Source organism: Sciurus vulgaris (assembly GCF_902686455.1).
Source record: "Sciurus vulgaris genome assembly, chromosome: 5".
Classification (NCBI taxonomy): domain Eukaryota; kingdom Metazoa; phylum Chordata; class Mammalia; order Rodentia; family Sciuridae; genus Sciurus; species Sciurus vulgaris.
This window is the reverse complement of record NC_136465.1, coordinates 155001606-155026258: the sequence shown is the minus strand read 5'-3', so window position 1 is coordinate 155026258 and position 24653 is coordinate 155001606. Positions and strand designations below refer to the sequence as shown.

The 24653-nt window shown below is 47.0% G+C and overlaps 1 protein-coding gene across 4 annotated transcripts in view; it reads left to right on the top strand.

Annotated features, from left to right (window-relative positions):
• TMCC3 (transmembrane and coiled-coil domain family 3) overlaps positions 1-18431 on the top strand; it is a 263338-nt gene extending 244907 nt beyond the window's left edge. For 3 of the 4 annotated variants that reach the window (XM_079142862.1, XM_079142861.1, XM_079142863.1), the window contains exons 2-4: positions 7160-8076; positions 9636-9771; positions 14012-18431. In XM_079142862.1, the coding sequence (XP_078998988.1) occupies positions 7160-8076; positions 9636-9771; positions 14012-14314 (1356 nt within the window). In that variant the 3' untranslated portion in view covers positions 14315-18431. Of the gene's footprint in view, positions 1-1544; positions 2558-7159; positions 8077-9635; positions 9772-14011 lie in introns of those variants that run through there. The other variant, XM_079142864.1, reaches the window with a different exon arrangement.
• The last annotated feature ends 6222 nt before the right edge of the window (positions 18432-24653 follow it).

Genomic DNA, 24653 nt, shown 5'->3' with positions numbered 1-24653 from the left:
ACAAACAAAAACAGCACTGGCAACCATAGGAACATCCTCGACTCCAGACCTGAAGCAGAGACCAGCTGAAACAAGACAGTGACATGGACGTCTGGGCCACAAAGACTTGTAAAAGCCTTTAGATAATGGAGCTCCTTGTGGGCTGTGTGTAAGTCTGCACCCACCGGTGCCCTGGAACACTTGTGGCCCTGGGACTGGCGGCCATTTGAAAGACCTGACCCTTCCTTATACGCCTGAGCTCAGGCCTTCTTTCTGTAGAAAGTGGTTCATCACCTGGCCTTGGGACTAGGCCAGCAGTTGTCATCTTCCCCATCATTCTTATCTTTCAGTGCCTCTGTATGTTCATGCCCCCCAGAACCTCAGAGGACTCCTGCCTCCGTCCATGTCCTTCAGAGTGTCTTATCTATTTCTTTCTTTCTTTTAATTTCTTATTTACTTGTACCTATATTTATTTTTGTGTGGTGCTGAGGATTATACCCAGTGCCTCACACATGCTAGACAAGTGCTCTACCACTGAGCTATAACCCCAGCCCTGTCTTGTCAATTTCTGTTGCTATAACAAAACACCTGAGGCTAGGTAACTTACAAAGATTATTTGTTTCATGATTCTGGGGGCTGGAGGCTCCAATAGCATGGCACCAGCATCCTGGTCGTTTGTACAAGGATCCAAGGGCATGAGGTGACCTCACTTGATAACAACCTGCTCTTGGAGAAGCCAGTCCACTGCTGTGAGAGCAGCATTAATGCATCTGCTGTGCAGAGACCCGATGATTTCATCACCTCCCCAAGGCCCCACCTCTTGAGGTTCCACCGCCTCACACTGCCTCAGTGGAGACCAGGCTTCCAGACATGAACTTCGGGGAAGACAGACCACATCCAAACCATGGCAGGAGTTCACAGGAACCCCACTTCTCCCTTCCAGTTCTGTGGACTTGGAGTGTGGCTGGTGTGTCTGCATGGGTCTTCCTTCCCTGATTGTGGATTTCCTCCTGGGGCTGTGGGGCAAGTGTGGAGCGGGAGGGGAGAGGCCCCCCAGGAAGCCTGAGCAACTCCGGCAGCAGTGAGTGAGGTAAACTGCATCCCAGGGTGGAGGGAAGCTGACTTGGGGGCACAGGAGCTGGGATTGTGGCTGATGACTCAGGGTCAGCCCTTGACGTCTGCCCGGGACGCAGGCTTCCTCGGCCTTTGTCCCAGAACATTGAGTGACAGTAGAAGTGTCTCTGCTGCCGGAAGGAAAGCACAAGTAGCAGTGGTGTTCCCCAGGGTGCTGGTGGCCTGCCTTTCATCCAAGGTAGTAACAGCCAGGAACTCTGGAGGGCTAGAGGAGGCTGGCTGGCCTTTTTTAAAACATCTTTTCTGCCAAAACAGACATTTTATGTTTAAAAATTGGAAAATACAAAGACGTTATTTTTATTTTTTTTTTTTATGACCCCTGGTAACCCGTGGTTCAAAAATAACCATTGTTATAACACTTCGGAGCATGTTTTCCTTTAAGATTTGACGTACAGCTGCATTTTTCAGTAAAATCTGGATAAAAATAGCAAAATCACTGTCAAAAAATGTTAAAATCATTCTATATGCTAGGAGATTTTTAAGCACTTTACATGCATTATCTCATTTAATCCTCACAATTTCTCTTTGAGAAATCATTGTGTCCAATTTTAGAAGAAGAAACTGAGGCAAAGACAAGTTATTTCCAAGGTCACACAGCCCATAAGGATGAAATTAAACCAAAGCAGTCTGTCATGACTATATGGCAGGCAATCTTGACTATATTGCAGTCTGTCACACAATAAAATAACTTGAATTAACATTTCCTAGAATTATGCAAGTATCAACGCTGAGCTGTTTGGTTCTGTCTCCTTATTCTGTAGATTAGGAAGTGGAAGCCCACTGACACAACTTAATTCACCCAAGAACACATAGCTAGTGAAAGTCAGTGCCAAAACGAGCCCATGTCTCCTGGTCCACTTAGTCCACCAGCACATGGACTCCAGGTGATCTGAGAACCTTTGTTCTCCTCATATCCCAACCCGGAAGCCCGGCTGTACCATCAGGTGCACCCTGTAGAGCCAGTGCCAAGCCCAGGTTAGGCCCAGGTACAGGACTCAGCTTTTTCCTAGCACGTACGCTAATTTCAGTTTGTGCTGAAGGAATTTATGAGCATTGAACAGTAATGTTTATGACTGACTCTCAATTATCCATGCAGTGCTCAGGCTATAAAAGGCCGAAAGGTACAGCTCCTAAATAGCTCTAACTTTATACCCACATCAAACATTTTCACCCGAGACTTGCTGACAAGCAGTAAGATTGATGATTTGGCTTTTAATACTGTTGCCTTCCCCCCAGTCTGGCTCTTGAGGACATGCCAAGCATTGTTAGGACTTTGAAGTAAGGCAAAAGTCAGCCAGACCTCTGCATAAACCCTGCGGAGGAGCTGGCCAGACACAGTCTGTAAGAGAACCACGCTAATTGCATCAAGACAACCCAGTTAGCTGACCAGCCCTGCAGAGGAATTAAAAGAGGAAGAGCAGGTGATGACTCGCTGCTGAGTTTGGTAAGGTAACATGTAAACCTCTCTCTCTTCAAATGGGGGAGAGGATTTCTCAGTAGGGAATGTCAGGGTGCCAGGCATGGTGGCACACACCTGTAAATTCCAGTGACTGGGGAGGCTGAGGCAGGAGGATCACACATTCAAGGCCAGCCTCAGCAAATTGGTGAGATCCTGTCTCAAAAAATGTTTTAAAAAGGGCTGAGGATGTAACTTAAGTGATAGAGCACCCCTGAGTTCAAGCTCTATTACCGAAAAAGAATGTCAAGCAGGTTTTTTTTTAATTTTAGACAACTTAATCTGATCTGATCTGTGAGCTCCAGAGGGCAAGAATGAGTTCTTATAGAACTTAGAATGTTGAGTGTAAAGCAGTAAAAGAGCATGTGTATAATGGGCAAAACTACATATGCTTATGAAAGTGTGGGTCATGGTTACCCTGGTGGTGGGGTGTTAATTGTGATTGAAGGGGGCATAGGGCCTCTGCTCTGTTTCTTTAATTGGGTGCCAGTTACACAGCACATTCAGTTTGTAAAAATGCATTGCATGATTTACGTGTGCCCTTTTCTGAGTGTAAATTTACTTCAATTAAAGTTTAAAGATCCTTATTCATGTGTGTATATCTTGTTGCACATTAATATTCAGAAAGAACTCTTGTCGAATCAGTTTGAAATGGTGCAGCATGTATTACCTGGGTATTGGGTGGAGGGAATCTCCACCTGGAGTTGTCAGAGCTGCTGGGCAGAACTTATATTTTATTCTGTGAACATGTATCTTAAATGACTTTAGCGTTGTTACGGTTTGGGTATGAAGTGCCCCTAGAAACTCGTGTGAGACTGTGCAAGAAGGTTTAGAGGAGAAATGATTAGGTCATGAGAGCCTTAATCTGATCAGTGAATTAATCCCCTGTTGGGGTTAGCTGAGTGGCGACTGAAGGCAGGTAGGGTGTGGCTGGAGGAGGTGGTCCTTGGGGGCGTGGCCTTTGGGGTATGTATTTGTATCTGGCAAGTGGAGTCTCTCTGCTTCCCGATCACAATGTGAGCTGCTTCCCTCTGCCACACTTCCAGCATGATGCTCAGCCTCACCTCAAGCCCTGAGGAATGGAGCCAGCTGTCTATGGACTGAGACCTCTGAAACTGTGAGCCCCTAAATAAACTTTTTTCCTGCTCCACAATTGTTCTGGTCAGGCCTTTAGCCACAGCAGTGAATAGGCAGACGTTTAAGGCAAAGACTCCTTGGAGAGTGGTGTCACTGTGACTCTTCACACACCTGTGGACAGCCCCCCGTGGATGAGAGACAGGAGACCTCAGGCTGGGTGCAGCTCCGCCACCCCCTCTCCTGGGTCACTCCCCTGCAGTCTGCTGGGGGTTAACGCACAGCTGAGGGTGAGCGATGCTGCAGGAGGAGCAGGTCCCCTGGGGCTAGACAGAGCTTGGAAGAAGGCGCACTTGAAGTGGGAGTAAGAGAACGTGCAGGGAGTTCACAAGAAGCAGTGGGTGGCCAGGTGCGGTGGTGCACGCCTGTCATCCCAGCAGCTCAGGAGGCTGAGGCAGGGGGATCGTGGGTTCAAAGCCAACCTCAGCAACTTAGCGAGGCCCTGTCTCAGAAGAAAAGGGCCTGGGGATGTGGCTTAGTGGTTGAGCACCTCTGGATTTAATCCCCAGTACAAAAAAAAAAAAAAAAAAAACAGCGAGAGTAATAGTGGGTGGTCTGGCTCACTGAATATGAATGACATTCTTCAGAAATTAGGCTTGAAAGGTGACAGGGCCATAGGGTGGCCAGGTTGCACTGTTTCATTTGTGAGGCCTTGGGGAGCAAGGTTTCTAAGAAGCAGTGTGATCAGACCTGCTGCCTCTAGTGTGACCAAGCTCCTAAGTCCACTGACAGTGCTGTGCTGTTAATCACCGTCTCTGTTCCAAATGGACATTTCCTGTGTTCTTTCTTGGTATTATTTGGGCCTGTTTCTGTTTGGGTCCACTAATGAGCTACAGGTAATAGCTTCCTCGAGCTTCCCATGGTCTCCCTCTAGGACTTAAAGATCACTGGGAACTCTCTTTGTCCCCTAACACCCACCCTATGTCTCTTTTTGTTTTTTGTTTTTTTTTTTTTTTTTTTTTTTTTAATAGTTGTAGATGAACAGAATGCTTTTGTTTGTTATGTGGTGCTGAGGATCGAACCCAGTGCCTCACATGTGCTGGGCAAGCACTCTGCCACTGAGCCACCCCAACCCCTCACCCTGTGTCTTGGCTACCTGAAGTCACAATTGCTCTGTACTTTTTTCGGACATCCTGTTTTCTGGGCTTAGAGATTTGGCTTTTATTTCCTTCCACCTTTCCTACATGATGCTCTTTTGACAGATAAAGCAACCAGTGTCATTTATGCAAATCGGATATGGGAAAAAGGAGCCAAGAAGTAACATTAACAAACTTTTTAAGTAATGGAGGAGGCCTGACCCACTGGGATTGTGTCCTGCTGTCTGTTGGGCTCCCTTCTGAGGTTATGATAAAGCACTGGGCAGGATTTATCCCGTAGCATGCATCATTGTTAAAAATGGTCTGTATCCAAATCTCAGTCACTGTAAGCACTCTGAGGTCCATTGAGTTAATTCCTTGCTAAGTTTTTGCTGATCAGCCTGTTTAGTCCCATAAAGGAGAAAAGGTAACTTGTGCTGAATATTGTTTTGTCTCTCCTTGGGTTTCTCTTGAGACCCTATATCATGGCTTTATTCTGATCGAAGGATTGTTGACAACCAAGATGCTTAGTTTAGATCTTATGAATCATCGTTTGGAGATGGTGCTTAAACTCTGCAGAGACCCAACGTTCATCCTCTGAGGACATCATAGTAGGGTGTCTTCATGTGGCAAGAGGACTAGGATTAGGCAATTTAGATTGAAATCCTGACTCTTGGAACCCTCAGTTTCTAAGGATTGAGCACATTCTTGGCCTGGCACAGGACTGTGGTTCCAACAAGAGGACTGTTTTAGTCAGCTTTTTAGCTGCTGTGACTAAAGGATCCAACCAGAACAATTGTAGAGGTGGAAAAGTTGAGGGCTCATGGTTTCAGAGATCTTAGTCCATAGAAGGCTGGCCCCATTCCTCGGGGTTCAAGGTGAGGCTGAACATCATGGTGGAAGAGTGTGGCAGAGGGAAGCAGCTCACAAGGTGCAAGGAAGCAGAGACTCTACTCACCAGACACAAAATATACACCCCAAAGCCAGGACCCCAGTGCTTACCTCCTCCAGCCACATGCCACCTGCCTCCAATTGATACCACTGTTTACCGGTGACAAGTTCTGCTCCCTCTAATGTTGAAGTTTGAACACTAGAGAAGCACGCCAAGGCAAGCATATTAAGCAGGTTTTATTTAAAGGTAATAATACAGACTTCTCCCGGGAGGGAGAAGGGGGCCATGGCTGATGTTCTAGAATCGCAAGAAGTGAGTACACCCTGCATCTTTTATAGGTTAAGGTCTCTTTTGTTCTCCAGTTCTCTCTCCACTTATCTCTCCTTCCTATCTATGTCACTAGGCCCAGTTTTGCAGGTGAGATGCAAAAAGTGAAAAGCGATGGGCAGGGGGAGGGCCAAAGTGATTCAGCCAGGCAAGGGCCCAGGGGGCACTAATTAGCTCCTTGCCCGCAATCCTGGATAGATTTGGTAATCAATGGGCTTCAGAGATCCTTGGCATTCCATTCTCCAAGAAGTCTCCAACTCCCAGAGGCAGATGGCTTTCATAGCCTCCATTTCCTCGATTTGACCCGATCCCCTGCCTGTCCCCAGTTCTGCTTCACAGTTACCACTCAGTCAATCCCGTCAGGTGATTAATTCCCGAATTGGGTCACGGCTCTCACAACGCAGTCATTTCCCTCCTGAACCCTCTCGCATTGTCTCACGTGTGAGCCTTTGGGGGACATTTCACATCCAGACCATAACAGCAACACCTGTGAAGCACCCACGGGACCTGGTACCTCTCCCTTGTGGGCACTTCCGCTTCCCTTGAGGATTCTCAGGCTCCTTTGTGGCTCTTTTCCCTCTGTGGCCTGTGAACAAGATAGCTATTCCACGTGGGTTTTGTATTAGCATTGTTTCTTTTAAAAAAGAAATCACTGTTATTATGGTTTGGAGTTCCTTGTTTCTGTTTCTAGATTCTGTTGTTTTATTCAGTTATTAAAGTTTATCTTGCACCATGTTTTCCAATCACATATGTTTAAAAAAAAATAATTTTCTTGTGCTGATGGATGCACCTGCTGGATCTTTACTTCCTTTTTTCTTCTTTGTTCCTTCTCCTGGCCAACAAGTAATTTCCAAATTAGATGCATTTCCCATAATGGTGACAGGGCATGACAGGCCTCCCAGTCACTTTGCGAAACCAGGACAGACTGGTGACCTTATTCCATTCTGCATTTTCCATGCTGGTAGCCGACAGTTACCATCTCATCTGACAGCAAATGGGACGCCCTGTCTTCAAGTTGGACAGTAGGGAGTGTTGACCCCACGAAACCTGCACTTTGAAAATCTGGAGCTTAAAGTACGTTTGTCACACGCACACAGATCCTGTCACAGTAACCGCCTCCTCGACATCAGGTGCTAACGTGCTTTCTTCCGTCTCTTTCAGGTGGAACGTCATGACATGAACACCTTAAGCCTGCCCCTGAACATACGCCGTGGGGGGTCAGACACCAACCTCAACTTTGACGTCCCAGATGGCATCCTGGACTTCCGCAAGGTCAAACTGAGTGCAGACAATCTGAAACAAAAAATCCTGAAGGTAACAGAACAGATAAAAATTGAGCAGACGTCCCGTGATGGGAACGTGGCAGAGTATTTGAAACTCGTCAACAGTGCCGACAAGCAGCAGGCCGGGCGCATCAAACAAGTCTTTGAGAAGAAGAACCAGAAGTCGGCTCACTCCATTGCGCAGCTGCAGAAGAAGTTAGAGCAGTATCACAGAAAGCTCAGAGAGATCGAGCAGAATGGAGCCTCCAGGAGCTCCAAGGACATTTCCAAGGACAACCTGAAGGACATACAGCACTCTCTGAAGGAGGCCCACGTGAAGTCTCGAACTGCCCCCCATGGCATGGAGAGCAGTAAGTCGGGCATGCCAGGGGTATCCCTCACTCCACCTGTGTTTGTTTTCAATAAGTCCAGAGAGTTTGCCAACTTGATGCGGAACAAGTTTGGCAGTGCCGACAACATCGCACACTTAAAAAATTCCTTAGAGGAGTTCAGGCCTGAGGCAAGTGCCAGGGCTTACGGGGGCAGCGCCACCATTGTGAACAAGCCCAAGTACGGCAGTGACGACGAGTGTTCCAGTGGCACGTCAGGCTCGGCAGACAGCAATGGGAACCAGTCCTTCGGGGCTGGTGGGGCTGGCACGCTGGACAGCCAGGGGAAGCTCACCATGATCCTGGAGGAGCTGCGGGAGATCAAGGACACCCAGGCCCAGCTGGCGGAGGACATCGAGGCTCTGAAGGTGCAGTTTAAGAGGGAGTATGGTTTCATTTCTCAGACCCTGCAGGAGGAAAGGTACAGGTACGTCAAAGTATTCTTCTGGAACTCTCTAGAAGCATGAGTTACTCACTGCAGAGCTTGTCTACGTGAAAGTGATATTTTGATGACTGTGTTTTCAATAATTATGGATATAGATCAAAAGGCATTTAGGGATCAATAGTTCTTTCCATCCTTCATAATTCCAATTTTCATGATTTGTAACAATTGGAGAAAGACTTTATATGCGTGGGTCTCTTAAAATATCACTGTACAGTCTGACTCATGCGCATATTAAGATACTGATTCAGTAGATTTCTGTTATAGTTCTATTAACACTAATTCAGAGATCTGTATTTGATTTCCCTCCATTGTAACAGTCAAATAAAAAAATTAATTCATTGTACAACAAGGTAGATTTTATTTGGTATGTTGGGCTTGAAGTCTTTTATGTATTTTTATATGCAGTATTTATTCATTAAATTTTTTTCACCCTTAATAGTTTTCAAAAGTAATCTTAAGCTGGGCACAGTGGTGCATTCCTGTAATCTCAGCAATTTAGCAAGACCCTGTCTCAAAAATAAAAATAAAACAGGCTGGGGATGTGGCTTAGTGATCAAGCACCTGGGTTCAATCCCTGGTGCCAAAAAAAAATTTGTAATCCTAGCTCCATATATTACTTAAGAGACCCTTAAAAGGATTATTTACGACAGTTGCAATAATGGGCACCTCTATAGCCATACCTGAAGAAAATCATTAAATCTGAATTAAGACTTTTTGTTTCGTTTTAAAAAAAATGAGTCTCAGGTGAGCCACATTTTAAACATCTAGAACTGGCATTGATCAAAATCATTCCAAACTAAGTCTCTTCCCCAAACAGTGCATTCTGTTTAAAGCAGACATAAGGTTTCAAACTACAAACAAGTCCTCTCTGAGGTGGGGGAAGGGCATGGGAACAGGAATCTTGGTATTCCTCTTACTTTAGATTTGTACTTTTAGAAGTGCCACCTGATAAGCCATCTGTACTTTGTAATAGGCTTAAGATTTTATTGACATTTAAGTTCCAAGAGCCAAAAACATATCCATATGAGTATATATTCTGGGCAATGGTGAATTAGCTGCAGAGTAGAGACTGATACTGAGAGCATCACTCTTTCCTTGTGGCTTTGGCCATGAACCTCCAGGGACTATGGGGCCAGATGATAGAGAAACCACCGCAGATTTGGTGGGTCCTTGCCTTGAGCAGGGTCCTGCACAGCCCTGGTGAATGTGTCACCCACAAGGTCTGTTCTTTGTCCGCACAGCCAGTTCGGGTGCTAGTGTCACGTTGGTAGAGAAGCCAGATTTGGGGTTGTGCAAAACCTCGAAGGTGAGGACAACATTAAGACCCCTGAGACCAGTTCTTTCTAAAGCTAGAATTCAGGGCTATCCCAAAACATGTTCCCCACAGCTCGAACTTATAATTTTTGAAAAAATGGTCTGCCACGGGATGGGAACAAACTAAGGGGCCCTGGCAGCGGTAAGATTGAGGACGTCATTCTAGCATATGCTGTTCGAAGACCTGTGAAATATCGTGCTCAGAACTGGCTCCTGTCTCTGTCAAGGTATGAGCGCCTGGAAGACCAGCTGCATGACCTGACAGACCTGCACCAGCATGAGACGGCCAACCTGAAACAGGAGCTGGCCAGCGCCGAGGAGAAGGTGGCCTACCAGGCCTATGAGCGCTCCCGGGACATCCAGGTACCTGCCCTTCCCTGGTTAGGCATGCACACTACTGAGTCTCCTGACGGCTACGTGTCGAGGACTTGACCCCCCCTAAACCTTAAGGGACTCCTGGCAGGGGGCACAAAATCTTTTCTCTGCACACACATTTCTTCTTCACCTGCTGACCCCGTTAGCTCATGTGACAGACATTGCTCAGTCTGTATTCTGTCACTTTCTACCCAACTCAGTTAACAAGTATTTATTATCTACCTCAAGCACAAGACCCCCAGAATTATTTTTTAAAAATTAAAATATGAATCCAGGCATGGTGGCACACACCTGTAATCCCAGAAACTCAGAATCCTGAGGTAGGCGGATTGCACATTTACGGCTAGAGCCTCAGCAACTTAGTGAGACCCTTCTCAAATAAAGAAATTAAAAGATCTGGGAATGTAGCTCAGCAGTAAAGCTCCCCTGAGTTCAGTCCCCAGTATAGGATAGGGGGGAGGGTACATTTAAAATATCAGACAGACCTCGCTTTCAAGAAACTTTCTCCTGAGGTAGAGAATAACCCAATGCCAAGGGCTCTGGCCTTGTGAGCAAGGGCCACATTGCAAGACCCTAGGTCACAGAAATGCAGCAGGGGAACTGGCAGGGCAGCTTAGCAGTAAAACCTCAGGCTTCAGTCCTGAGTCTGCTGTGACCAGCTATGTGGAGCTGAGCAAGCCTCAGCCCCGTTTGCTCATCTGTGAGGTACCATTCATATTTGTAAGAATTTCAAGCATTCAAGAGCATACTGTGTTCCAACACAAGCAAAGCCCTTTGCATGTCTCCTTTTCCCCCGTTTACTCAACAACCCTTTAAGGTCGTTCCTATTATTGGCTCCACTTCTTAAATTAGAGACTGAGGCACAGAGAAGTGAAGTGCCTGAATAAGGGCTTGCACACTGTCCTCAGTAATGAATGTGAATGAACCTCCTGGCAAAGGTGAGCCTGGAAGGGTCAGGTAGGGTCCCTGCAGTTGGAGGGAAGGGAGCCCTGGATCTGTGTGAACAAAGGCCCACTCCAGGATTCCCTACGGTGACACCAGCCCTGTCCTGAAATAGCCCTAGGCTGTTTGATCACTTTCCTTTAAAAAAATAAAAACAACAAAAAATGTACTCTCACCGTAATGCTCTTCTTTGGGGACAGTGGCTGTTTGCTCCCGCTCTGCCGTGGCCATCAGCAGTCTGAGTGAGCCTCACTTTACAAGGGAAAAAATTGAAATGCGAAGATAGTGATTTCTCCTGCTGTGTGTGAGCTTCAGTTTCAAGTGCACACGTTTTATTCTACCCTGTGTGGAGGGCTGAGCCTGTGCAATCCCAGATGTCTGTTCGTACCATTCTGGAAACCAAAGCATCAGACGGCAACAGGAACCATTGCCCCTGGGGAACACGCGGTGCCAGAGACACTTGGGGGATTGCCGGCTCCGCTGTGGCTTAGGTGACACCTCCACCACCCGCTGGTTTGAGAAGCCTGAACCCATTTAAATTGTTAAGTGCTGTTTGGTGGATGGTACAGTCGTTTATTAGGTCATTCTATTTTAGAACAGGTCTGGGATCTCACTGGGCGGTGTCTTGAACATTCAGTTTTCATGTTTAGGGGCTGGTTTGGGTTAATATTGTTCTCTCTTTTTTTAAAGAAACATTGTAGTGGTGAAGACAAAGAGAGGAACTTCACAAAGGGAACATAGACATTCAGAGCAGTTCATTTCAACATTTCTGGTTTCATCTCTAGCTTGAAATTGTAAAAAGAACACCTGTGTAAATAACGGCAAGGCTTCAAATCCCGGCTCTGCCGTTTACTCTCTGTGAGACCCTGGATGTTAAGGTTCTGTGCCTCAGTTGCTTCATCTATAAAATGGAAATATTAATGAGCTCTATTTCAAAAGGTCAAGAAGATCAAATGGGATGATATATTTAAAATACATCTTTCAGACACATGACCACCAGTCAGTAGTTAAGAGCAGTTTTTTCTTGTTGAGTAGCCACAGTCCTCAGGGCCTCCAGCAGCTAGGCCTGCACAACTTCATCTTTTCCTGTTTCCCTGGTTCTTGTTGGCCTGCACAACTTCATCTTTTCCTGTTTCCCTGGTTCTTGTTGGCAGGCTTGTAACAGGGTGGGCTGGGATGGATGAGGGGGGCTACTGCCTACAGAGACTCAATGTCCTGTCATTTTAAGCAATTGAGGGCCCCTCCATCATTTAACCCTGAATTCCCAATTAAGAGTATCTAAATATAACCCCTGTGTTCACATCCCCAATAAGTTCAATATGGGATCCAAGGAAATACTGAAAATTGTGGGGCTTGATTTCTCTAGGTGCTGTAAGCAGAATTCCTTGCTTCATTTGACTACTTTATTTCTCAAAGATGAATGATTGTGGTTAAAATGTTGGTTTTTTTGTTTTGGGGTCTTTCTGTTTGTTTGCTTTTGCCAGTTCTCTCACCTTTTCTATACCGTGTCGGTAGTGAAGGAAGCCCCAGGCCTGATGTTGGAAAGCATGCCTGCTTCCTGGGCACGTGCCTGCCATTGCAGAAAGCCGGCGCTGTTTAGCATGTGAAGATCTGAGGAAGTTTTATCCTTTTGGTTGGTAGCCTAGTATGATGAAAGTTACTATAGTAACAGAACCCTGTTCTTTGGCCCATAGCATATATTCAGCAGAAGAAAAGCAAATCAATGTTGAAGCCATTATGCTTCCTTAAAACCTGCAGGGATGACTATTTTAGTTGCATAAACACATTGGCAGATGATTTGGACATCAGGCTAGTGAACTGAAGGGGCCTTCCTCTCTAGTGAGGTCCTTTTCTCCCAAGGGACTCACAGGCATTTTTCTCTCAAGCCCCACATTCTGTTCCTGGCACCCAGGGTCTTTATACTCAGCCGGTCAGCATGCAGCAAGTGAAGTGTTGTGCAGAGCCCAGGCCCCATCTCATGCAGCTCATGTCTCCTGGCCAGAGGGACAGCTTCTCTCAGGATGTGCCCTGCAAGGTGCAACCTGAAAGTCTGGTGGGAAGTCCACAGGTAGAGAGGCAGGAGTGGGGGGGGGACACATTACAGACAGAGTACACAGCAAGTGTAAAGGCCCGGACGTAAGCATGCAGCCCTTTTCAGAACTTGGAAAAAGCCAGCTTGCCCAGAGCATGGTGAGGGGCCAGAGGACTGGCATTAAGTGAGGCAGGAGCCTGTCGCCAAGCCTGGGCCAGGCACACAGACCTCAGAGGGCCTTGGTGAAGACCTGAATGGTATTAAGGAAAGTAGTGTCACAGAGCCACATCTTTAGGAGATCACTTGGGCTGATAGAAGGAAGATAGATTCATGGTTTGGGACACGAGGGTTCGTGGGGAGATTTGTGTCCAGTCTTTGCAGGTGAGAGAGCCTGGTGACAGATTGGGTGGCGACTGGGAGGAGAGAGATGGACCGATTGAGATAGACATGGATGTTATGGGTGGAGCAGGTCATGGATTAGATGAGAGCGTGTCCGGGGAGCCTCTCGGGCTTCTGGTGGGGGATCATGGTGCCTCACAATCTGAGGAGTGCAGGAAGGGTGGGTTAGAGCAGGCCCAGGGCAGGTGCAGAACGGGAATGCACAGTGGACCTGTTGGCCTGGAGCAGCTTCCAGGGAGCTCTGGTGGACCGTTGGTGTCAGAAGGGACTGCTGTTGAGAGATGCAGCAGCATCCTCATGACTTAGCAGTCGGACCTTGGAATGCACATCTAGGAAGGTAGCCTGGAGTGGTGGCCCGAGGAACTCAGCCTTCAAAGATCCGGCAGGGACAGAGCTGCCCCACCATCCACCCTGCCCGCCCTCCTCTCGCCTTCCTCCATAGTCACTGCACAGGCCCTGAGCAGTGGAAGTGAGAGCTAGCCGTGGGGCCAGCGGTGAAGCAATCTGCTGCCACAACATGCAGTCCTGTCCCACCCCTTCTCTGGTTTGCCCCTGATGGCACCAACAGATGCCAGTATTTCAAGTATAGGTAGAGTCCAAACACTTAGCCATGATTTTTCATTCATGGTGTTCCGTGGTTGTGTGCACATGCTCATTCGGTGCCTGAAAAGCAGGATGAGACAAGCCTTGGGATTCTCGTTTTTCGGCTTTGTCTGTCATCACCCCCATTGTCAGTTTGGGGATTTGCAGCAGATTTGCAGGGCGTTAGAGGTTTTGAGCTGGGGCGTGCACCTCTGCGTGCGTGTGACCCATGACCTCAGCAGCGTTTGATCCTCGCTGTCCTCTTGCCCACAGGAAGCCCTGGAGTCCTGCCAGACTCGCATTTCTAAGCTGGAGCTCCACCAGCAAGAGCAGCAAACCCTGCAGACGGACGCGGTGAACGCCAGGGTGCTCCTGGGGAAGTGCATCAACGTGGTCCTGGCCTTCATGACAGTCATCCTGGTGTGCGTGTCCACCATCGCCAAGTTCGTCTCGCCCATGATGAAGAGCCGCTTCCACATTCTTGGCACCTTCTTTGCTGTGACGATTCTTGCAATATTCTGCAAAAACTGGGACCACATTCTGTGTGCCATAGAAAGGATAATAATACCAAGATGAAGCCTCTGGTTCCTGCCTTCACGTTCTCTCAAGTTTTTATTTTAATGAAAACTCTGTGCAAACTACCAAATTTTTAAATGAACAGTTGTGCTGATGGAAGATTATAAGGAGGACTGGAGCTGTGTGGTGTAAAAATAACTACGATTCTCTTAATTCGGTAGCAGTTGCCAACTTGGTCCCTGTACTTGGTTAACATGAGTCTGTATCAGAGCTCTCCACACACTGCTCACTGCCTTAATTGGACCAGATTTCCTGCCCACCTGATGCGCCCCACTTGGCAAAGCCCTGTTTCTCGAGTACTTGGCATAATTAGTGACCCAGAAGAAAAGGGGCCCCCTCTCTCTATTTTTCCTTGAATCTTTGTCACAGTTGAGCTTTGCAGTTGCTGATGGTCGGGTTTCTGAGTCCTATAAACAGCAAGGATATGACATGATTTGAGGAAGAGAAGAAGTGTAGGCACTGGCAATACTGAACACTTGTGGCCTGTGGAAATACAGCAGATCTCTGTGTAATCTGTCCCACTTGTCCACAAATGACCATATGTCCCTGTGTACTCAGTGTTCAGTGGTCAATCGTGCATGACCTCGTAATGTGGAAATCCTACACCTGTTTATCCAACCAGAGTCTGGCTTACAGGTTTTGTTGCACTTTAAATGGTGAAACACTAGGATTTATGAATGGGGCTGTCCCCTTATTCCCAGGGAACCACCACCTGATTTCATCTGAACTCCATAGCAAATGGCCTTCAAAGCATGCAGAAATATTTCCATTTCCTCAACAAACGGGCTTTGTTAATTCTGGGCCCTGTGAAAACCACTCCAGAGTTTCGTGTTATGGCAAATCTTAATTGTGATAAACCCCCTTTGAGGATGGGATTTGCTGTGTCTTTGGTTTTACTCGGGTCTGGAAGATGGCAGTGCTTATTTAGGAAATGAAAACTATCCATGCTTGTGTTGCAGGGTATTTCCTTGAAGGAGGACTACAAAATTGTACTTTGTGAAACTAACATGCACTGAGGTAGGAACACTGGAAGCATGAGGAAGATATGAGATGGGTCCAACTGGATCCCGACCAGATTAGTGGGAGCAGTTCACCTGAACAGAGATTGAGAGGGTCCATTTAAGGATGTGAAAGGCCAGCAAGAATAAAATAAATAAAATCTAGTATCTGAGCCAAGATTGCCATCTGCCTCTTAGGATCAGACAAGTTCCAGGGTAATAGATTGCCCACACTGCCACTGAAGGAAAGCGTTCACGAGGTAATATCTTCGTCCTCTTTGGAGAATTCTGACTTCAGCTCAGATAATACTTTCCTTTTAAATCTGTTTCTCTGTATAAAAAAAAAGGAAGACATAGGTGATGTTAATGGAAACTGCTATTCAGTCCTTCCTCCTCTCCTCCTCCTCTGCCCACCCCCATCTGCCCATGACAGGTGTGAAGATTCAGATTAATGTACATTTTCTTCCAGAAGACATCAGATCTCCTGGATTTAAATTAAGTGCAATATTTTGCTAACAGTTGTTCTTAGGGAAATCTCCTGGAAAAAATGTGACAGAGTGCCACGGTTTGAGAGAATGGAAGAGTTGAGCATTTAATACAAAGTCCAGCCCGTGTGAGCCAGACTCACACTGCTCAACCTTGCTACTTTTTTAAGTGGAAGGCTCAGTAGTTTTAGTACATTCACCAACTGTTCAACTATCATCCCTGATCCAGACTGAAACTTTTTAAAAATAATAAACATCATTTCGTGAAATCTTTGGTTATAAAGTTTTTTTGTAATCGGAGATAAGGGATTGTCTAGTCCCACCCCCATTGCATGGTTATGTCCCTTCTCTGTATCAGACACCCCCAGTGCTCCCAAGTTGACTCTATACACTGTGATCCATTGAATTCAGCGGACAGGTAAGGAAGGGTTCTGGGTCCAGAGCAGGGAAGGAGAAAGAATGGTGTGCTTGCTTTTGTGTTTATATTTTGGTGGCCAGGGTGTCCCTTCCCTGTGGGCGTCAGATTCTATCAGCTTATACCCTTGAGTGGAGCTGAGCTCCTCTTGCTTACTTGGGGGTCTTTCTGCGGTGTATTCTGATCGTGCCCACGGTGGGGTGAGTGTCAGTGCCGCTGATAGTTCAGAGGGAATGAGTGTGATTTCTACCTTGAGGCCAAGAGCTCTGGAAGGACCCAGGGAGAGTGTACCCCATTCGGTGCGGGCACGTGCCACTCTGGCTCAGCCAGCCCCTTGCTGGAGTTGACACATCTCAGACCTGTGATCTGTGCGTCTTCTCCCCAGAGAGAGGAGAGAAGAAAATGGGAAGCAGCATACTCTGCCCCCTCCAGTCTGGAGCCGTTAACAGAACCTCCTTGAACTGGCTCCATTCTGAAATACTGGAGGGCCTCAGTCATCCGACTTGATCATGAATTCCTTTTCAAGAATTCATATTTCCATTGACTTTCATTAAATGTCAGATAACCTTGTTTTCACTTGGATATACTCTGCCTACGTGCATATTTATTTAAATGTCTTGTGGAAAGTTCATGAAGCTTTTTTCTCTCACATGCTTTTCCAGACTCTGCAGTTTATTTTCCTCTTAAGGAATATACCTCTCTTGTTTGTTGTCTTAATGAAATGACATCTTATAAATATACAGTTAAAAATAGTGAAATAACTGTGACATATCCTGGAATTGGAGATTTAATTTACATTTTAGTCAACTGGCCCTGAGTTTGCACCTTTCCTTGGCAGTAAAAATCTTGTGCTTGCCTGAAGATGAACACCGGTTGCTGGATAGGTGAAGTCCCTTGTCGCTCCATGAGCCTTAGTGAGCTATTTAAGGTGCGGGATGCTAGCACTGAGTTTTTCGGTGACCTGTTATCATGATCACTAGGATGATGATGGTTTGTTAAAGACAAAACAAAAACTTGAAACTCTTGTGGGTTTCCAATTATTTCAACTCCTCTTTTGAGTATGATTAAGCCAGAAAAAATCCTCTCCCTTACACACACACACACACAATGAAGCCACACCTCAAAGCTCTCCAGCACTGATTTTGGACAGCAGACACAAGAGTCACCCCACATTTCTGGCCCGCATGATCCCTACAGCCTACTGGGTGAAATCTTCTGAAACACCCCTCTCGCTCTGGCCAGAGATGCTTGATAATTATCCTGTCGGTCAACATGCAGGTGGCTTTGGCCCTCCTCCTGCCTGTCAGGCTTGTTTTCATTTAGATTTTGCCCCCAGTGTGTGTGCTTATTCCCCTGTCACTTTTCTAGCATATCAGGTGTAATTATAGGTTCAATAATGCAGAAGGAACTCGCTTCCCTCAGGCAACTAATTACATTTGTCCTTTTTGGTTGAATTTTAAATACCAAATTATTTTGCATTGAATGGGAACATTTTTTTTACATTAAATGCAGATAGAGTTGTATTGGTTTGAAACAAAACAAATATTAACACAAACATGCGTGATTAAACAACCTGTTTTGCAATTTTCTTTAATTTTGAGGCAGGGGCTGGGGTTGTGGAGGCAAGACATTATTTTAAATTTGGGTCTTGTCTGGAGAGGTAAGGAGGCCAGCACATGCGCTAGAAGTGAGTGGGTCTCTAAAGATAAATCACTGACAGCAGTGAGATGGGCCCGTTCACAACAAAAGTAGACAAGCAGCTTTAAAAGGACGGGTAACAGGAGCTGGGTAACCCGTAAGTTGCAGGCAGGACTAACCCACAGTGTTCCGAAGTCAATACAGTTCCGTTTATAAAAAGCTGGGAAAGTAAGGTACCTGGATTGTTCTAGGAATGATTTATGTGTTGCAGTTTTAATTTATTTAAAGCTTGTCTGCCATGTTTGTCCTAAGAAATGTTTAACAAAATGTGCTGCTTAAGATGCATTTAGGCAATAGTTAGCGGCTTTGAAAGTAGAAACTGGAAACATTGATTGTGATGTCTTGTGAATTTCCATTTTGTGAAATACTACATGGTTTCATGTCAGCTTAAAATTGTGATTTCTCTGTAGATCTTCACCCCGCGGTGGTGTCATCAATGAATTCAAAGCAGGTGCCATTATTTTTTTAAATAAACACTTGACATTAGCTTTGGTGTTAAATAAAGAGCTTTCTTAAATTTTCACATTCGTCAGTTCATCTTGATAGCAAACGTGGGGTGCAGGGATCGTGGCTCAGTGGCAGAGCGCTTGCTTGGCATGTGTGAGGCACTGGGTTCGATTCTTGGCACTACATACAAATAAGTGAATAAAATAAAGGTCTACCAACATCTGAAAAAAAATTTTTAATCAGTTTTAATATACCTTATTTTTAAAACAGTTTTAGGTTTATAACAAAATCAAGCAAAAGGTAACAGATTTATTTATATCTCCTACCCCCTCATAGGCACAGCTTCCCCCATTATCAACCTCCCTCTCCAGACTAGTACGTTGTTACAGTCCATGAACCAGTCTCCACACATAGCCAGTCTGGTCTACCTTGGGGTTCCCCTTGGTGTTACACGTTCTGTGGCTTTGGACCAATGTGTAATGGCATGTGGTCACCATTGCGGCACCATACACAATAGCTTTGCTGCCCTAAAATTCCTTTGTGACCTGTCTGTTCATCCCTAACCCCCATCCTTCTCAATCAGTTTTTAAACTAATTTCAAGTCCTCTGTGCCAGAGAAATTGGCAGTAGGTGCTGTGCGGCCCTTTCTTGAGCCCTGGGGGAGGGAAGATGGTGGTCATTCACAGTCAGACTTGGCAAGGAGTCCTTGGCTGTGGAAGGAGGAAGCTAGGTGAGCTTGCAGCAGAAATGGGAAGACAAGGAGGACGTGGGTCGCCCATGACCGGGCAGTTGGAGAGTGAGCAGGCCACCCACTGGAGTTCTTGTTTGTGCCGCTTTGGTTTTTACAAAGCACTTTTGTTTGGTGGCATGTGCACCGAACCAGTCCAATGTTGGAGGTGCATCACCACCATCGTCTGGGCGGCTCCGACACACTTTCCCCAAGGTCTTGGCCAGTGGAACCGGGTTCAGGGCTCTGTGCCTTGGCCTTTGCTTCATCCTGCCTTTTTAGCTCTCTAGGCAAGTCAACATCCCGAGCAGTTTTCTCCATTAGTTGCCCATTGTGTACAAACAAAATAACCAAACTCTCAGATGACAGAAACAGTCTTAATGACATTGGCCTATTCCCTGCCCAGGAAAATAGAGCGTATTTCAATCTTTAGAAATCATATGGGACACAACTGTTATTTTGACACTATTGTCATTTGATGCCTGAAGATGTAAATTCAGAAAATAGAAGTGTTTGGCTTAGCTGTGTGTGTGTGTGTGTGTGTGTGTGTGGGTGATGCTCCCTACACTCCCAAATGTTGCTTTGGGGAAAACACCAAGTTTATATTTCCCTCGGTGGCGGGTGGGGGTGGGATGAATAGTTGAGTTCTAGCGAATAATGAAAGGTAGCGCTATGGAATAAAGCAATACCTTCTGATTTTGAGTAGCACATGGACTCCTAATATAAGAGAAAAACAACCTTGGACATCTAAGAAGGTCCATAGTTACAACTTGACAAAGTAACAAAGTCTAGCAGCATCTCATGATGACTTTTTCATGAGTTTACAACTATAAGATGGCAGATTATCTGCAAACCCACATGCAGACTTGCCTGCCTATAATTATGGCCATGAGATGTAGAAATTTGTGGGACAGAGACCATGGCAATACCAAACAATACCCTTCTAGGCATTTGTAGATGTGGAATGCCACTTCACATTCTTTGAGCCCTTCCTGGGTACAATGCACTGTTACTTTTCATGCAATATCAAATATGATCGTCTCAACATCCAATAAGAGGCAATATTATCCCTGCTCAAAAGATGAGGAAACTGGGGTTCAGAGTGGTTAAGTAACTAGCAGCAGCATGCAGTGGGTAACAGTGAGCTATTTATTCAGCCCCAAGCTTGTGTGATTCAAGCCCACGCTGGTAACCACTACCCTGCACTGTAATAGGAAAAAATAAGCAAATAGCTTCCTGAGTAGCTCCCAGCACCCACAAGACAGATAACTGTCCCAGGATCTAGAAGGGATTACTTTTGAGTCTCAGGACTACAGCAGTCAATACTGCTGACCATGCCGGGCAAGGGCGAAGATGCTTGAGCTGACATACTAGATCTTTGAAGAGCTATGACTGACAGATTTGTGGATGAAGAGAACAGAAAGATTTTAATTAAAGAAACTTTTGTACCCTTCCTGGCTCCCTGGGATTCTTGGGCTATGTAATTGGCAGTTGGCTTGGCTGGATATTTCTTGGCTTTTTTGCTTAACTCTGAGACAGTGGAGTCCCTGGCGGCTTCTCCTCTGAGCTCCATGACATCTGCTACCATCTGTGGTGGCTACCTCTGAAATTTCTCTCCTTGCTAAGCCAGCCAGAATTTATTCCCTGCCAGGCCTTTAACTTGACTCAAGTAGTTAACAGGAACCCGCGTCAGCCATGTTAACAGCTGTTCTGTTGGTGAGTACTCTTACTCTGGCCTAGGCACTGGGAATTGGATTTTTTTTTTCCTCTTCTGCTTAAAAATAAGCTACAGAGTAGTAGGAAGAGAGCAGAATCATGCCTTGTTCTGTACTAGAAGCTAGTGACTCTTTTTGCTTTAAAAAAAAAAAAAAAAAAAATCTGCCCCAGGCCTGGATCCTTCTCTGATTCTTGAACCACCCACATCATAGCGGTGGTGCTAACCCAGCTTGCCACCTGTTGTTTCCTCTCCAAAAGTGGTTTTGACTTCTCTTCTAAAATTATACTTCCCTATGGCCAAAGCCCAGGCTCTAGAGCTCCACAGAACAGTGACCTATGAGACAAACCCCCAAACAGGCCACAGGCAGAACACAGACACCCACACACAGTGGCTTAAGCCAGCAGGGACCCAAACACAGCCTGGACTCACAAGGAGGTGACCTTTCCCGAACGTCACGGCGGCAGTTGTTGCAAGGTGACTTCCCGCTGTGTGTAGGGTTTCCCCTCATCAGCAAGAAACAGCCGTCTGAGAAAGTCAGTGAAAACCTGTGTGGAGAAGGACTGGAGGAGACCCATTCGGTCATCCAGCAAGTAGCCATCCTCAAAGGAAAGGCTGGAAGGAAAGTCAACTGGCAGGCGTCCTGAGTATGTGAGGCAGTGGCAGCAGTATGTCCGTGTCCTGTTGGAGGCAGGAATCCTGCCTGGTGGCTGCCTAGGGTCTTCTTGGTACCAGTTCCCAGAGATGGTTCGATACTCTGCTCTGCTCAGGCGCCAGGCCAAGCTGTGGGCTGTGTCTTGCTTCCTTTGGGGACCTCCCTCCTGGGAACAGACGGAGCTATCCAGCTGGTCAGAGCAATTCAGCTCCTCGGCAGCTCTATATATTTGAATGTAAATAACTACATTTGCTTTCTCTTTTCAAGGATGTCCTTGTCACAGTTGAGTTAGCATAAATCAGTTTCACAGGAGTGCTCACCTAATAAATGATTTGTTTTTTTTTTTTGGATGGTGGTACCAGGGATTGAACCCCGGGTGCTTACCACTGGGCTACATCCCCCGCCCTTTCTAATTTTCATTTTGAGACAGATTCTTACTAAGTTGCTGAGGTTGGTCTTGAACTCGTGATCCTCCTTCCTCGGCCTCCCAAGTTTCTGGGATTACAGGAGTGCATCACCACACTTAGCTAATAAATGAATATAGACATTTCTGAACCACTGTGTCCATGGAAGACCTGGGCAGTAGGAAGCAGGCAATGCTGTTTTCATCAGCTGAGCCCACCAGCCTGGGCAGGTGCAGCACACAGCGGTCTGACCCAGGGTTGTGACTGGAAGGGGTGATGCCGGCAAAAGGCCAGGATCAGGGCACAGGGCTGCCTTGGGCCCAGGAGGCCTTGTTTGCCACAGGCCCAGCTTCCCACAGAGCACAGGGGTTGCTCAGTGCTGACTCAGAGCCAGGTGCTCATTTGCATGCTGTTCATTTGAAGCCCAGAGGAGCAGGAGCACCAGGAGGATGCTGCTTCTCCTTTCCAAACAGCCACCCCGATCTTCAGAGGGCTCTGCTGTTGCACTGAGTCTCTGACCTAGAAATAGTTCCATGGTGGAGGGCTCTGCTCAACCCTGTCCACGTGGCTGGCTGGCTGCGAAATTAAACTGGAAAATAAAAAGGGGAAAACAGCCAAGAATTCATTTGCCCCGTAGGAATACCACTCCTCCTTCTCTTCCCCTCCACCAACCTGTTTCTTTCTTCTTGGGGAGGGGCGGGCTGGGCTGAGGATGGAACCCAGGAGAGCGCTACCTCTGCGCTACGTCCCCAGTCCTTTTTATTTATTTGTTTATTTTCATTTTGAGACGGGGTTTTGCTAAGTTGCTGAGGCTGGTCTCAAACTCGCCATCCTCCTGCCTCAGCCTCCCCGGCAGCTGGGATCAGAGGCGTGCCCCACCGCAGGCAGCACCACCGCTTTTGTTTTTTGAACCCAGGGCCTGGAGCGTGCTACCCGAGTGCTCCACTGCTAAGCCACACTCCAGGCCACCACCCAGCTTCTTACAGAAATAGTTTCCATTTCCCTAAACTAGAAACCAGCATCAGCCCCAGACACTCCCCTAAGGATCCTGGGCGGGGTCACTGAGGATCTGCTCCGTATCAAGTGCCTGCTTTGCCCCGCATCTTCTCTGACCCTCCACGTCCCTTGCCACTGTGATGCCCCCTCGTGTCTGAAGTATTTTGCTCTCATTGGTATTTTCTTGACACCCCTCTTCTGGTTCTCCGGCTGCCTCTTAACCGCTCTGGTTACATAATCTCCGTTTTGCCACCTCTGCCCAGACTCCCTGTGATCTGTCCATCATCGGTGTGACTCCACTGCCATCTCTCAGCCTCTCTTTTGAGCCACAGTCCCACATTTGCAATTATTTACCCTCCATCTCTACCCAGACCTCCTCAATACACCTCAAAGTAAAAACCCAAGGCTTGCTTTTTGCCGTTGCTTAGCTCTCATTTGCATACCTAGTACCAGTAAAAGCTCCGCGGCCGTCTTCACTCAAAGTAGAAATCTTCCCATCAAGTCAGGTCAAGTCTGTATTCCGAATAAACCCAAACCCACCCGGCTCACTCCGCCCCACCCGCCAGCCTCTTGGTTTAAGGTGCCACTCTTTCTCCCCGGGACAGTGGAGACAGCCACCTAAATGGGGCCCCGCTCTCCAGTTCCCCCTCCTCCCACCCCTCCCCGCGTGGCTGCCCACATGATCTTTCTGAAATGCAGATCAGATCCCTTGGTTCCGTTTCCTGACCCTCTCCGGGACTTCCCACTCCCAGAGTCAAGTCTGAATTGGGGCACAGCCCACCAGGTCCTCGAGGTACCGCAGACAGCCCAGGGGCCCCCAGTGCTCCAGCCTCGTTGCCCTGGGCCTGCCCCGTGCCCCACACGTCCAGCCCTGGCCCACCGAGCCGTCTCATGTCCTGGAGGGCGACGCTGGTGCCTGCGGTCACGCCTCTGTGTCCTCAGCTGTCATTCTGTGAAGCCCTATAGGCTTCCCCTCCTGGCTCTCATGACCCCTTTATCCTAGTGATCCTGCTTTACGTCTGCTCCGTGGGCGGCACAGTGTTCCTTGTGTCTAGAGCCACATCTTACTCATCTGGCTTTTCTCAGGACCTCACCAAGGGCCAGGCACGGAGGTGGCGTTTACCCGGTGCCGTGTGCAGAGGAGCCATTTCCTGCGAGAATGGAGGTCTCGTGGGCTGGCTTCCTTTCCCACCAGCTCCTGAGCGCTTGGTGGACTGGGACTGCGTCTCTTTTTTCTTTATCTGCCATACAATGGGTGTTCAGTAAGTATTATTTAATACAATTTTGCTTCTTGAACCTTCTATCAGAAACCCCTCCCAATGCAGAGGGACAAAGGTCTCTAAGGAGAGCACTGCCACCTGGGAGTAGTCTCCCTTCAGCTTCGCCTTCCCTGATACTGACCTGCCCTCACGCTGCCCTTCCCCTTCTCCCTCACCCACACCAGAAGAAACTGAGGACATAAGGCAGGTCTCATAACACAAGCTCAAGGTCCACCCCGGCTAAAAATAGAAGAGACACCTCAGAGCCCCACCCAGACTGGCTCTGGTGCTTTTCTCTTTTTAGGTTTGATTTTATTTTTTGTTGGTACCTGATTGCACATATTCATGGGGTAGAATGTGATATTTTCATACATGTGTATGTTGTGCAGTGATCAAATCAGGGGAATTAGTTCATCTCGAGTAGCATTTCTTCATAGAGCATTCAAAATCCTCTCTTGTTGCTGTTTTGAATTATATGGCACATCATTGGTAACTACGGTCACCCTGCTACTTGTCACTTTTATCAGAACAGCAACCACAT